Source organism: Palaemon carinicauda, chromosome 37 (assembly GCF_036898095.1).
Source record: "Palaemon carinicauda isolate YSFRI2023 chromosome 37, ASM3689809v2, whole genome shotgun sequence".
NCBI classification, from domain to species: Eukaryota; Metazoa; Arthropoda; class Malacostraca; order Decapoda; family Palaemonidae; genus Palaemon; species Palaemon carinicauda.
In genome coordinates, this window is record NC_090761.1 from 39,019,687 (window position 1) to 39,036,499 (window position 16,813).

The 16,813-nt window shown below is 31.1% G+C and overlaps 2 protein-coding genes across 5 annotated transcripts in view; one reads left to right on the forward strand and one right to left on the reverse strand.

The window, feature by feature from the left end:
• The window catches only part of LOC137629587 (salivary glue protein Sgs-3-like), a 28,330-nt gene extending 15,350 nt beyond the window's left edge, over window positions 1-12,980 (reverse strand). For 2 of the 3 annotated variants that reach the window (XM_068361043.1, XM_068361044.1), the window contains exon 1: window positions 12,716-12,980. In XM_068361043.1, coding sequence (XP_068217144.1) covers window positions 12,716-12,737 — 22 coding nt within the window. In that variant the 5' untranslated portion in view covers window positions 12,738-12,980. The remainder of the gene's footprint in view (window positions 1-12,715) is intronic. The other variant, XM_068361042.1, reaches the window with a different exon arrangement.
• LOC137629586 (uncharacterized) overlaps window positions 1-16,813 on the forward strand; it is a 158,895-nt gene that overhangs the window by 27,552 nt on the left and 114,530 nt on the right. The window lies entirely within an intron of this gene.

The following is a 16,813-nucleotide window of genomic DNA, read 5'->3' on the forward strand; positions in this document are numbered from 1 at the left end:
TTTTATTTTCAGTTGGTCCAATTTCTCAAACGATATCTTTTGAAGTGTATTATTATGAAAAGTAGATGTGTGCGGAAATTTGTTGCCTGTATAATATAAGTAATGTATGTTTGGGTAATATTATATTAGTATCATATTCATTTGGTTGCAAGTACAAGGTCAAAATTGATAATATAAGGATAATATTACATATCATTTTTATTATTAATATTTAGTAATAGTAGGTTTTTAAGAAATTAAAAACAGCACTGGAGAAATAGCTGAGAATCAAAGGTTTTCATTTTGTAACGGATGCTGTCATGCCTGTTATTACATCTTTCTACAACAAGACAGGTCTTGGTTGTAAATAGACTTTCGAGAAAATCCAGAGTTGTTGTTTATTCTCGAGTGCATAGGGCGTGTTCACTTGACAGTGGTAAACAACGGGACAGAACTGTAGCTCGTATGGCATCTTACAGGGGGGAATACGCCTTTATTGGGCGCATGCTTATAGCCCACTGTCCAGATGAAAACAATGGTCATGTCGGTGAACTCACGATTGCTTGGCTGATTGTTATGTAGTTTGTTCCCCTTTGGCTGAAAACATCCTGGCGCAAAGGCATAGCGACCTGGAGAACAGATCACGTTTCGACAGAAATGTTGCTGAATGGGTCGAATTTTGATTAGAGAGAATGGACGAAGTGAAGAAGATGTCGGTAATTGTCTATATATATATATATATATATATATATATATATATATATATATATATATATATATATATATATATATATATATATATATATATATTAGATAGCAAAATCAAAGGCAGATTGATGTGTAACTTATTCCTTACTTCGCTCAAAAGCAATTCGAAGCCCTGGCATTGTAACCTGGGTCCGTCATCACTTTAAGTAGAAATTATTGAAAAGTGTTGACTCAGAAGTGAAATAAAGAATATAACATACGAATTTATAGAGGTCAGATAGCTTATTATAGTAAAAGCCTTCATTTTCAGTATCAGAGTAGTTGACTTCGGAAGTTGGACTTGTTTACGGTGATGTTGTTACATTCCTCAAGAAACATCTGGTTTGCGTGACTAATTCAATTTTCAATGCCACCGAACAATTTCTTGTTGATGTATTTAATGACATTATTAATCCTACGCACATTCATACACATAAAACTATATATATATATGTATATATATATATATATATATATATATATATATATATATATATATATATATATATATATACATACATACATACATACATACATACATACATACATACATACATATATAAAATAGGCAAAACTAGTCAGGGCTTACTCTTCTACTTTCAATTTCATTTTTCTTGTGGTAATTTTGCATATATATACAGTATATATATATATATATATATATATATATATATATATATATATATATATATATATGTATATATATATATATATATATATATAGTTATGTGTGTGTAATATGTAATATATATACATATATATATGTATATATATATGTATATATATATGTATATATATATATATATATATATATATATATATATATATATATATATATATATATATATATTAAATTATATTATATTATATTATATTCAAAATAACCATAGCGAAAATGAGATTGTAAGTATAAGATTAAGTCCTGACCAATTCTTCATTCAAGTCAGGACTTAATCTCATATTTTCAATTTCATTTTTTGTGTGGTTATTTTGCGTATATACATAATATATATAATATATATACTGTATATAAATATAATATATATATATATATATATATATATATATATATATATATATATATATATATATGTATATATATATATATATATATATGTATATGTATGCAAAATAACCAGAAGGAAAATGAAATTGAAAGCATAAGATTAAGTCCTGACTAGTTTCGTCATACAAGTAAGGACTTAATCTTATACTTTCAATTTCATTTTCATTGTGGTTATTTGGCATCTGAGTATCACGTTTCCTTGTGATTTGTAAGCATGTATATGTGTGTATGTATATATATATATATATATATATATATATATATATATATATATATATATATATATATATATATATATATATATATATATATATACACACATATGTGTGTGCGCGCGTGTGTGTGTCTTTGCTTTGAATGTACAATCTTGGTTGTAGTCCCACCTCAATCAAGCTTTTTTTTTTCTTATCAAGAAGACATTGAACTTTTTATTAATGATATTTATATGATTATAATAATTAGATATTTGGGAGTTATTGGTCATTGTTTTAGTTCATGAAATAGGCATTTTTTAACTGGTCATAAATTTGCTTGTTGAAAACGTTGTCTCCTGACTTTACACCATACATTTATGGTATCAAGTTATGTACAGTTGGACACCGGAACCCATGGCATACCTAGCTCCGAAGAAGTACACCCTGTCACACCCTTACTTCACAGCGAGTAACCAAATAGACACTGTAGGGAGAGATGGCAGAGGTGGTTGGTGGGGCTAAAGCAGGAACCCGCCGAGCAATAAGGGTGTGGGTGGGTGCATTTATTCAGAGCGATGTGTACCAGGAATTCTTATGTCCAGCTGTACATAGAAAAGGTTAACTTTTATGATATGTAGCTGATTTTGTTGACAACATAGAAGGAACACATCACAGGAATATCCTAAAAGCATTATTATTTTGGAAGTCTAAATGTAGATAGAAGGTAAAAAAAAAAGTTGCCGTCAAGGATAATAGCACACCATTAATACCTAAAATCAATTACGCTTTCCCCATAAAAGCAGGACTCTGTACTGGTATAAGGCCGGCCTAATCCATCAGCAACAGTAACGGAAAACATATTATTAAAAAGGAAATGTATTTTTCTTTTAGGGGAGCAAACAAGCTAAAATCATCAACAATAAATTGATAGATAATTGAATGATAAAATAAGTTGATTAAAGCAGACTTAGCAGTTACAGAAAGATTAGCTTATTTTTACTACACTTTAACAGGGAATAATATATGAATATTAAGATTTAAAGGCCACTCATGAATGGCATAGGTAAGGGACAGTATCATTGCCCTAGCTAGCAGCACAATACCTTAGAGACTGACAATATATACATATGAACAGCGTCCAAGCCCCCCCCCCTCTCCACCCACCTTAGGACTAGGGAGGGTCCGGCAATGGCTACTGATGACCCAACAGTAGACCTACAGTCTCCCCCAATCACCCCTCCTTAGCTCAAAAGGATGGTTAGATTGCAGATATTATAAAGAAACTATCGAGTTTGGGAGGGACTCGAACCCCTGTCTGGCGAGCGCCAGGCAGTGAGGTAAATGACAATGCAATTAGATTTTACAGTTACACAGATCTTTTACAGGTTATATAAAATTCCACTATATATGAACGGTCTCTTTTCAAGTTAATTCATCAGCGAAGTAATCCAACCACAAAGACAGCAAATTTACCAAACATGCAAACGCAAGCAAACAACCTAATAGTTGACACGAAGGAAGCAAACACGCTAATTCAACTACGAGGAAAGCAGAGTTGCAGTCAACACAAACACATGCTAAAATCAAACATAAATTCCTTGTGCAAAACAAGTATGGGCACGCACACATACACATTGAGATACTTGGAATGCTGGCAAAAGCACCAACACGTAAACATAAACAAATACAACTGTCACAATAAAGAAGTAAGCGCGCATGTGCCCCGTATCAGAAAAGCACTTCAGTGTGTCATGCCAATGGTAGTTCCGATTAACACCCCCCGGACATATCCCCTTTCCCCCGTCTCCTTACCTCCCTCCTTTCTCTTTCTATTTGTCTTTCTGCGTTTATTTTCGAAGGTATTGCATACGAGATTGTCTACTTGATTGATGGCAAGGGAAAGAGATAGAATAGATATTAACCCGTGGAGGAAAAAGTAATGAAGTGGAGAATAGTTGCTGAAAAAATGAATTATATTCTACATCGGAGAGAGAGAGAGAGAGAGAGAGAGAGAGAGAGAGAGAGAGAGAGAGAGAGAGAGAGAGAGAGAGAATTTGATGGTAACACAATGCCTTGGTATTTATAGGTTGATAGCGAGAGAGTTTTTGATTCCTCCTGTCTGAATGAATAATTATTGGAACATTTGAAATCACGTCAAAGCATTGCTGAAATCAAAATCGTTTTATACTAAGTATCATAAAAAAATAAAAGAAAAAGGAAAATAAAGCTAGCATTGCTAACAATTAACCGCAGACTTGACATCAGCTGTTATGAAGGGACAATGCAATAGTTTATGAGACAATATCTCCGTCTTGTGGTCCTACAAGATCCTGTTGCTTGTGGCGATAAAGTCTTATTTCGTCGTTGGTGACCAAAGTCTTCATCAAACGAGAGACAATTCAACATGGTACGATAAGGGACATTTTTTATTGTAAGCTGTACACTTACGAACATTTATTCATCGCGTCATAAACATTGACATGATTCATGTTGGTTTCTCAGATTAACTTATTTGATCAAAACTATAATTTAATGAGTGGATCTATTTCATCCTAATACAAAATGTTAAATTCATATTGAAATCAATTGAAAAAATAATTTGTAACACGTTTATAAATGTTCTTATTTTTTTTTTTTTTTTTGGGGGGGGGGGGGGGGTTGGCAGTGGGGGCTATCACCCTGTTATGGATGTTATCATGGTAAGGGCCATGACGGGAAAAAATGAGGCATTTAAGCACTTGAGTGAAAGCATTCTAGTATACGTCGAAAAGTAAAATTTTACTAAATTAGGTATCTATAATAAATCAAAAGTTAGGGACAAACCATGAATGATAATGAATAGTGTTTTTACAGTTGTATCATTTCTATTCAGCAAAGTTATTTCGATGAGGTCATTTCGTTCGTGATGCACAATATGCTTTAGCTCTCAACGTCATTAATTTTCTCCCTCATTTTTGTTGTTGTTTAACTTCTGATAGTGTCATTAGGTAACCAGTGGCTGCGTGATGAAAAAGATGTTTCTTAGTTACTTTGCTTTAATAATGTTTCGTAATCCAGCAATATTAGACTGACGTAAATGATAGTGTGAGTGGCTTTAATTGACAGTAATCTTATGAGAGAAAAAACATCATGTAAAACGCTCGAGACCTTTAGAAAGGGTATTGTTGAAAAATTAGTATTGTGATTTCGCCTGGGGCTCTGATCCCGAGGTCGTTAAGAGAATCCAGACATTAATGTAGCAAATATATATATGGCTTATTTGAATATATATATATATATATATATATATATATATATATATATATATATATATATATATATATATATATACATATATATATATATATATATATATATATATATATATATATATATATATATATATATACAGTATATGTAATATACATATATATATGTGTGTGTGTGCTTCTATGAAGTAGCCTTCCGTTAACTTCTTCATCAGTTATATTTTAGTCTATGTATAAGCTATATGTGTATCACTTAGGACTCCTTTACTATATAGTGATTATATTGATTATTAAAGAGGATAGTATTTAACAAAAAATAAAAAATAAAATATGCACATTAAAAACAGTGAATATTGCATATAAACAAGATATCTTTGCTCGCGTCAATGACCTTAGATGTCAGGATACCTGAAAACTTTACTTGTTTATAGTTGTTAGGAAAACTGAAATTTTATATGAATCCTCGGACTCATTACCTGTAGAAAATACATTAAATTGATTGGTTTTCAGGTGGTATTTTGACTCCTAAAGAAAACTTGGGATATTATTAGGTTTTCCTGATGTTGTATTTCAGACGTCACTTTTTCTGATATTTCAGTTTTGCTCCAATAATACTGTAAACAATTTCAGAACACTTAGGATTAATGAAGCTAAGTATGGAAGTTTTAAATGTGGTGGCTGATAGAACGCACAAGCCAAAACACTTATCAAGGCCGGTAATCTTTGGATATTGATCAAGGAAACATAAATTGTAAAAGAGGACGAAAGTGGGCCATAACTCAGAATGAATCAGTACCCCTTACCCCTTGAAAACATGGTGTGTGTGTATGTATATATATATATATATATATATATATATATATATATATATATATATATATATATATATATATATGTATATATATATATATATATATATATATATATATATATATATATATATATATATACAGTATATATATATATATATATATATATATATATATATATATATATATATATATATATATATATATATGTGTGTGTGTGTGTGTGTGTGTGTTAGTATTAAAATTAAGTCTTGTCTTTTAAAAGGGGGTGACTCCAGAGTAAAACAACACTCGTGGATGAAGCCCAGTGTAAGAAAACATCCACATCCAGACCGTTTAATCTTTCATGTTATGTAGGATATTTTCAGAATTACCAGGAAAGGATTTAAACATCAGTAAATGGGATAAGTAATATTCAAGACACAAGTAAAACTTGAAAATATTCCTTTTATATAAGCTTTATGTACATATATACGTAAATATCTATTCATACGTACATGTATTTCTTAATATTTGATGGTGTCATTAAAATTAAATTAAAGATGGTTAGCCTAAACTTCTCCTCTATTATATCATGTATATACTATATGTAAGAAGATTTTTTTAAATTAATGGTTTCCATACAGAAACTTGAAAATTCATGTCGTTATTTCAGATTGAATTATGAAATCAAATTAACGCTTATTTATCCCGAAAAAAAAAAAAATTGAAATTTGAAGTTCACATGATCTTTACCCTTCACTTTATTACTGTATATCTTTAATGTAACATTATCATAACTGCATTTATTATTATTATTATTATTATTATTATTATTATTATTATTATTATTATTATTATTATTATTATTATTATTATTATCTAAACTACAACTCCGTTTGAAAATTAGGATGCTATAAGCCCGAGGGCTCTAACAGGAAAAAATAGCTCATTGAGGAAAGGGAATAAAGTAATAAATAAACTAAACGAAAGAGAAAGAAACTAAAGTTTATAATAGGGATTATGAGTGGGTGTTAGCTGGACGGAGAAGTGGTGTGACCCCAGTCTCTGGGGATCTGATAATTTGTAGGAAGGCTTGTATTGAATAGCATTGAATTCCCTCATCGCTATACAGCATCCCCCCCCCACCCTCCCACCAACAATTCATTCCACCCCCTCCTCTCTGTCTGTCTGTCTCTCTCCCCTTTCTCTACTCTCCCCCTTCCTACTCTCCCCCAGGACTGTGGAGTCCGATCCAACAGAGCACATAGCTAAACATTACCCACGTATTGGTGTCGGGTTACCTTTACGCCGGTTATGTCGCTCCGATGAAAACTGATCGAGTTCGCTCACACTCATATATCTCTCTCTCTCTCTCTCTCTCTCTCTCTCTCTCTCTCTCTCTCTCTCTCTCTCTCTCTCTCTCTCTCTCCCTCTCTCTCTCTCTCTCTCTCTCTCTCAGTGTCATGCAGTTTGCATTTTCTCTGGTGCTTCAAGTATTTTTTTTTCCTTAAATTCATAAAATATTTTCCCCTGGGCGTTTTCAGTTCCCTTGTCTCCTATGTACTGTATTGTGTGATTTCAAATGTACTAAAGGAAATAAATTTTCTATGTACTGTATAGTGTGATTTCTAATGTACTAAGGGAAATAAATCTTCTATGTACTGTATTGTGTAACTTCAAATGTAATAAAGGAAATGGATAATCTATGTACTATATTGAGTAATTTCAAATGTACCAATGGAAATAGAAGAATAAAACTAAACCACCTCTACTGAAAAGTTTTGTGAGCAAATCGATGAGCACATTTCGTTAAAATCCATCATGCCTGTGTTGACCTGAAAAGGTAATTAAATACCTTCTTGTTAATTAAGCGTTACAGGTAACGACCAATGACAGATGTTCATATGACTAATAACTTTATCCCAAAATAATAGATTAAAGACTGGGAGTCACAACAGCAATAGTCTCTTAGGAGAAAAGAGCTTCTTAGTAAAAGATTTCGGTCTTTTTTATTATTATTATTTTCACATTTGTGAAGTCAAAGTACATACCGAAATTGCATCAACAAAATAATTTCGAAAAGAAAACATAATACTTTCATCATTGATATGAACTTTGATTCCTACTCAAAGTGAATAGTATGGTTAAATTTATCGAGCGATAGATAATTTTTTTTTGTCATTAGAATACTTACTATTTTTTTTTTCTTTTTTTTTGCGCTCGGTTTATGTGATTGTATCACGAAAGCTACAGGAGGACAGTCTAATAGCATATGGTATTTTTTACGTTTTTTTTATCTTTCATTATAAAATACACATTTACCATTTTACAGAGAGTGCATTCTATTTGGAAAACCAGGAATACGATTCGAAATATACTTAACTAACTTTTTTGTAGGTTTGGGTTGAGAAGTAGGTGGTTAAATTATCAGAAATGGAGAACGAAGAATATGGCCTATAAAATCTATTTCTGGCATGAAATCACTGACGTCTCTTAGTAATTTTATATTATGATGGACGTAATACAAAAAGGTTTATTGAGTAAATCAAGACTCTCCGAAAACTTCTGAATTGGGATACCTTGACGTGGTGAAAGCGTTCAAGTCTCGTTATGATCAGAAGAATTGTAATAGTCAGGGTCACCTATACTAGGTTAGTTTGTTGTGAGCGATCAGACCAAAATCTCCCACCATCACCAATCCGAAGCGGCCAGCGATGTGATGAAAACTGGTCAAACCGTTGACATGAATTGACATGTCGAAGACCCTTGTCCTGTAGTTAGACTAGAAACAGCTGCATTTGTTGTTATTATATATGTATATGTATATATATATATATATATATATATATATATATATATATATATATATATATACATGTATGTATATATAAATATATATATATATATATATATATATATATATATAATGATAATGATATATATACTGTATATATATAAATATATATATATATATATATATATATATATATATATATATATATATATATATATATAAAACATTATGTACAGACTCTTACGCATAACCATAAAAATCCCCAGCCAAAGCTGAACAGACATGAAAGCTTCAAATTCATCCCTTTCCTTCCCACTTTCTATATCACTTCCGGCTGTTGCTATGAAATGTGACCCAACGGTTTTCGGGAGATCTTTAAATGGGCGTTTACACGTCAGAAGGATGAGATGAGGCCTCATCAGGCTTAACAAAGATGCCAATCGTCTCTTGTCATTTTGAAAGTTAATGTTGTAGCTTAGCGAGTAATAATAATAATAATAATAATAATAGTACGAGAGGAAGGCCCCTTATGAAGTTTGAAAGTTGATTTAGACTTGTTAAACGTTTCCTCTCTCGGTTCCATGTTGATGGATTCACTAACGCGAAGATTTCCGTACAGAAAAATACTTTTTTAGGAATATTTGTTTGTCGATGGTTTCTTAGCGCTATTTAGGTTTTTGGCCATATCTGTATGCATACATATATTCGAATGCATATACAGATCTACGCACACACATTCACACACACACACACACACACACACACACACACATATATATATATATATATATATATATATATATATATATATATATATATATATATATATATATATATTCAAATAAGCCATATATATTTTTGATACATTAATGTCTGGATTCTCTTAACGACCTCGGGATCAGAGCCCCAGGCGAAATCACACAAAGACAAGAGCTTGGCTCCGGCTGGGAATCGAACCCTGGTCGGCAAGTTTGTATAGACAGTGACGTGGCTTAGTCACTGTCTATACAAGCTTGCCGACCAGGGTTCGATTCCCGGCCGGAGCCAAGCTCCTGTCTTTGTGTGATTTCGCCTGGGGCTCTGATCCCGAGGTCGTTAAGAGAATCCAGACATTAATGTATCAAAAATATATATATGGCTTATTTGAATATGAAAAACACGTAAAAAATGTGCAAAATTTATCATATATATATATATATATATATATATATATATATATATATATATATATATATATATATATATATATATATATATATATATATACAGTATATATATATATATATATATATATATATATATATATATATATATATATATATATATATATATATATATACAGTATATATATATGTATATATATATATATGTGTGTGTGTGTGTATAAATATATATACCGTATATATATAGATAGATAGATAGATAGGTGGATATATAATATATATATGAAATATATAAAATATATATACATGTTTATATATATACATGTGTGTAAAATGAAGTATGATGAATAATCTCTTAAAAACATCAAAAGGACAGAGAAATGACATTACATTACATTCCCTATATAATCCCGTCAACCTGAACCCTCCATTAAAAACACTATAATAATAAAGATAAAGACGTGGGAACCAACACACCGGGAGAGTTCTAATATCCACAATTATCCAAATCGCTTTGGTTCCTAAGTGACCCGAATCAATAAGATTAGATGAAAACAACCCCCCCCCCCCCCCCGAGTGATATCAAACGCTTGGAACAAGCGTTGAAATATGACTCAAAGTCTCCATTAAACGTAATTGCTTTCCCCTCGTGAAGTCTGTCTGAAGTGGGAGGTGGGTTTCATATAACCTGTGCGAGTCATTATCGCATGTGTAGGGGAATTGTTTTGGAATATGGTCGTAAGAACAGTTAATTGCTTTGTCTTAGGGGGTTCTTAGGTTATCAAAATGTATGCGCATCATTAAGTGTTAGGGAATCTAATCGTCTATGGTGCATAGTTAAGAGTTCCCTCATGACATGGAAGTGCTGAAATATGAGAGTAAAATATATTTTGTCTTAAATTTGGATGTCTACGACCTTTTTGGGGGGTTTCTAAGATATGTAAATCGAAATGGTTAAAACATACACTGGATTTCAGTTTTATAATAACGTTCTCTATATATGATGTATGGGTACAACTTCAGACAAACTCGCGCAGTTGGAGTGAAGTATGTATGTATGCATGTATTATTATTGTTTGTTTAAATTAATATAAAAAAAAATAGTTATTAACTTAGAAAACATAATTCCACACAAATATTTACTCATGTGCATAGAAAAGGTAATGATTATAGTATGTTATGTTTATTTCACACCTCTTTGATGGTTAATAATGGTAATATAAATAATAATGATGAAAATTTTAACTTAAATTATTTTGAAAATTAAATAAGTTTTCCGTAAGTCATTTTAACTTGCTACTTATCGTTGTTTTAAAGTCAAGGCGAGCAATTAGAACATTGAAAAATATAACATAGTTAAATCATATACTGTACTGTGATATGCATACATAAGGAAAGTTAAGAAAAGTATTTTGATATGATGAAAGTAAGATTTATAATTAAAATCGAAGACGAATCACGTAAAAGCAGTCACCAAGATTTGGTAAGAAGAATATTTAAAAAAAGAAAAAAAAAATAACGTGAAATTAATTAAGAACAATATTAGATTGAGCAAACTTTGAATAAAATAGATGACAAAATATAAAATCAAATAATCATGTACTACGTCGAACATATATATATATATATATATATATATATATATATATATATATATATATATATATATATATATATATATATATATATATATATATATATATATATACACATATCCAACAATTAGCATTATGTGGCGGTGACGTGTTAGATTTCCGAAATAGGAAAATAAATGTGGTACGTAATCGGACATAAATTTCGAAAAAAAAAATATATTTCTGACGCCTTGAATAATTGATGTTAATTCAAAGCACTAACATATAAACAATTAATGAGAAAGGCTGGCATTTGGTTGGACGACAGCATCTCTAACCATGGAGTTTCTTAACCGTCTTATGTCATTATAGCGGTTAATCATCATCATCATCATCTCCTCCTACGCCTATTCACGCAAAGGGCCTCATAGCAGTTAAGTAGAAGAAGAAAACATTAAGAAAGTATTAACGACTGTGCATTACAAAAGGGGTTTAGTAGACGATAAATGGAAAAAAAAAATATGAGGAGATTTACATAGCAGTACACTGTAATTAATAAAAAAAAAAAAAAAATAAAAAAAAAAAAAGGGATACAATGTCATTAATATTTAATTAGAATTTCCAGATCATATTTTTTGTATAAAGCAAACTCTCATTTAGGGAATATAGCGACGACGATGTAAAAGGTTTAGTTCCTCCAAGGGCTATTATAACCCCAGCTTTTGTCCGGGAGGGACGAGATGTAAAAGGTCACACAACTGAAGTGGAGGGAAAAGAGACGGGCAAACTCCAATGTAAAATGTTTTATCTAATTTGAGAAATGCACTTAAACTTTGAGAATCGTTGGCTATTACATTTTTATTTGGTCTTGAAATATATTGAGAATGTAAAGTTTTCCGTGTAGGGGATGATATGTGATATCCATAAAGGTGAAATAATGAATTTTCATAACCATGTTCAGCTGTTTTAAGTTACAAGATGAAATTTAATTCTGGTGTCTAAAGAATTAATTGATGCTGCAGCATTCAGCTTATTCTTTTTTATTTTTTATATAAGCATTTTTCAAGAAATCGAAATGACAGTTATTTAACCCTTATTTTTCACTCGATTGCACATTTACTGAAGGAAAATCTACGAATTTAAAAACAAGAAAACTCACCTGAACTTCGTAACGCCTTCATCCTCCAAAAGTCGGTTTATTTCAATTTTGTCGAAGAATCACAGAACCGTTCGGACAGACACAAAATGGAAGCGATATATGAGAGCGAGAGAACTAATTATATCCCGCAATAATTAATGCCTATATATCCAATCACCCCTCCACCGTTTTCGAACGTCTTCACCACGTGTGCGCCCGCCAACCTGTTGGTTCTCCCTACGGGCCTTCAACTCTTCAGCTCTTTCGACCGACCCCTCGGTCAGGTGCCAACGCGGGAATTTCTCAAACCCTCGCTCCCTTCGCTTTGCTTTAAATCGCTTTATTTTGGAGATGAAAGTCAACTTCCGCGTGTTATCCAAAATTTTAGCAATCTGTTATGTTTGGTTTACCTTCAGTTAGCGGATGTTAGCAAATATCTTAGGTAATGGTGACCTACATACACAGTTAATGTAGTTAAAACCTTGGTAAAAATATTCCCTGTTATAGTAAGAACTAACTACTTTTCAAAAGCTGTCAAATGAAAACCAAAGGAAGTTATATCGCCCGGAGGAAGCATAACGCCAAAAAACCTATAAAGAAACAATAAACAATTCATTTAGTATGCTCAGGCCTGGGCACAGGTAGGCGTTGCAGGCATTGTACCCGGAGGTAATGCGTTCTCATATTACAAAGGGGATTTCGAACAGGCTGCAGCTAACATAGCGAAGGTGAGAGGGAGAATTCTGGGAAATTCATGGGCCTTCGTTAAACTTAGTTCGATGAAGAATGCGAAAGAAAAATGCAGTATCCTTATATAGAACGTAAAAGACACCACAAAAGAAATGATAATTATGATGTTATTAATGAGTATGTCAAAATAAAATTTTCGTGTCCGAAAAAGATAATTATATAAATAATGATGATAAGGATAAAGTTAATACAGGTAATTGGCCATATTCTAATTTTTATAATACCGGAAAAAAAGTTGTAATTAACATTCAGAATTTAGAATGATTCAACTTTGAAAAATGAAAGAATTAAAGATACAGTACGTATAGGGAGATAAAAATTAGAATGGAATAAGTACTTGAATATAACCAAAAATTATAATTCATACGAAAATGAAAATATAATCTACAACAGCAGGATATTGAAATGGAAAACACGATAAAGATATAAACATCCAAACTCGAAGATAATTTGGAGATATAAATATCAGTTAAGATTAGAATTCTAAAAGTCCTCTAGAACTAAAATATACCAACATTCATATATTATTAGATATTCAAATATAATCTAAAACAAGATATTGAAATGGAAAACACGATAAAGATATAAACATCAAAACTCGAAACTCAAAGATAAGTCGAAGATATAAATATTAGTTGAAATTAGAATTCAATAAGTCCTCTATAACTAAAATATACCAAAATTCATAACTAATTATATATTCATATATAATATAAATCCTCAAGCTATTGAAATGGAAGACACGATAAAGATAGAAACATCCAAACTCGAAGATAATTTGAAGATATGAATATCAGCCAAGATTAGAATTTAAAAAAAGTCCTCTAGAACTAAAATACACCAAAATTCATAATTTATTAAATATTCAAATATAATTAAAACAGGAAGATTTTGAAATGGAAGACACGATAAAGATATAAACATCAAAACTCGAAGATATTTCGAAGATATAATCTGTTAAATTTAGAATTCTAAACGTCCTCTAGAACTAAAATATACCAAAATTCATAAATTATTAAATATTCAAATATAATCTAAAACAAGATATTGAAATGTAAGACACTATAAAGATATAAACATCAAAACTCGAAGATGTAAATATCAGTTAAGATTAGAATTCAATAAGTCCTTTAGAATTAGAATATACCAAAATTCATAATATATTAAATATTCAAATATAGTAAAAAACAAGATATTGAAATGGAAGACACCATAAAGATATAAACATCACAGAAGATATAAATATCAGTTAGAATTAGAATTCAATAAATCTTCTAGAACTTAAATACACCAAAATTCATAATTTATTGAATATTCAAATATCTAAAACAAGACCTTGAAATGGAAGACACGATCAAGATATAAATACAGTATATGTATCATCAGAGGAGGTAATATAGGCCACGAGATTCTTTCCCAAAGGGAAGAATGTGTGGTGGTGGTGGTGCTTCTGCCGATGCGGGTATATGTTGAATAAACAAAAGGTTTTGTGTTGTTGGGGAGGAGACGAGGAAGAAGGACATTTGCAAACGCTCCGCCTCTCGTGTTTTGTCTGGCTTAATTGCCCATCTGCCGGAATCTTCGCCTCTCTTCAGGACTTCCATTCTTAGGCTTTTTTCCCCTTTCAGTTTTTTACTTTGCTTATTTTTTTTTTTTTTTTTTTTTGGCCGTTTTATTTAGGTTTTGGTAACTTTATGGCATTGTTTTGTTTCCTTCTTGTTCTCGTTTTCTGATTCGCCTCCCTATTTTTTATTTAATTCTGTAAACAATATGGCTTGACCAGTTTCACTCCGTTTTCTTCACTTTTTCATTTTCAGTGTTTAATCTTGCCTATTGTTTTACCTTTTTTTTATTTTTTATTTAAGCTTTGGTAATACCAGTTAGCATTGTTTTGTTTCCCCTGTTTTGATTCCTTCGCGGTCTTCTTCGTTTTCTGAATTGCCTCCTTACCTTTTTCTTTCTCATCTTCATTCTTTAAGTAACATGGCTTGACCTGTTTCATTGTTTTCTTCATCTTTTCTTTTTCAGTGTTTTATTTTGTATACAAAAATACCCTTTTTGTTTAGGCTTTGTTTACATCATATCATTGTTTTGTTTCCTTCTTTTTCTTCGTTTTCTGAATCACCTTCTTATTTTTTTTTCTTATTAATTTTGTTCATTCTTTAAGCAACACTGCTTGGCCTGTTTCATTCCTTTTCTTCTATTAATCTTAACACCACCTTTTAGTGCTTTGCTTACACCAGTGCTTTTACTTCTTGTCTCCCCAATTTTCGTTTTTCCTTCTATTTATAGCAGAATTGATTTAGTTTTCGTAATATTACCCTTCATTTTATGTTTCATTAGTTTTTTAACTGCTTTGTGATTCTTTCTATTCCGTATCCCTCCCCCTTTGCTGGTTTCTGTTCTCTTTTTGTCAGCGCCATTCTCATTTCTCTTGTAGATTTCCTATTCCCTCAATGTTTGGCAGTCTAACTATCTTCCTCCAAATGAAAGTAAAATGTGTCTATTGACTTTTGATAATGATAAGCCCCTCTCTTCCTCTCTACAGTTACTTTCTCTTTTTTTTCTGACCTGGGCAAAAAAATTAGCAGAGGTGCGTTAGTCGTATAAATTCTCATCATCATATCTAGAGAGAGAGAGAGAGAGAGAGAGAGAGAGAGAGAGAGAGAGGGGGGGAGGAATGTTCTTTAGTTTTGGTATATCTAGGGATAACTATTTATTAAGGGGTGTAATTAACAGAACTTTTATTTCAGTTTTGTAAAATTATCATAATTGAGATAAGACTTTCCTGCTTAATTACAATCTTAATTATTAAGTTTTATTTTATTTTATGTCTGTATATCTATCATTACACATGACTCCTTGAATCTAAATTTTGTTTACGTTTTAATTGGTTCTTCCACAAAATCACTTATTGGTTATTAGTCCACTGGTAAGACGTGATAGAACCATCCGTCCTGTGGTTTCGGATTCCTATTCCAAATTATCATCACTATAAATTGCTTTACAACTTTATGAAATAAAGTAAATTTTCAGCCACTACATAAAGGAACCATGCTGTGTACCTGCGAAAACAAGTATATATATATATATATATATATATATATATATAATATATATATATATATATATATATATATATATACATACATATATATATATATATATATATATATATATATATATATATATATATATATATACCTGACTTTATTAAGAGCAGTATGGGAAGAAGAAATATTGTCTAAAGATTGGGAGGACAGTCTAATAGTATCTATATTTCAGCAGAAAAGTGACTTCATGGAATGGGGTAACTACAGGGGAATTAAATTAACAGAGCATTTTTGAAAGGTTTAGAGAGGGTACTAG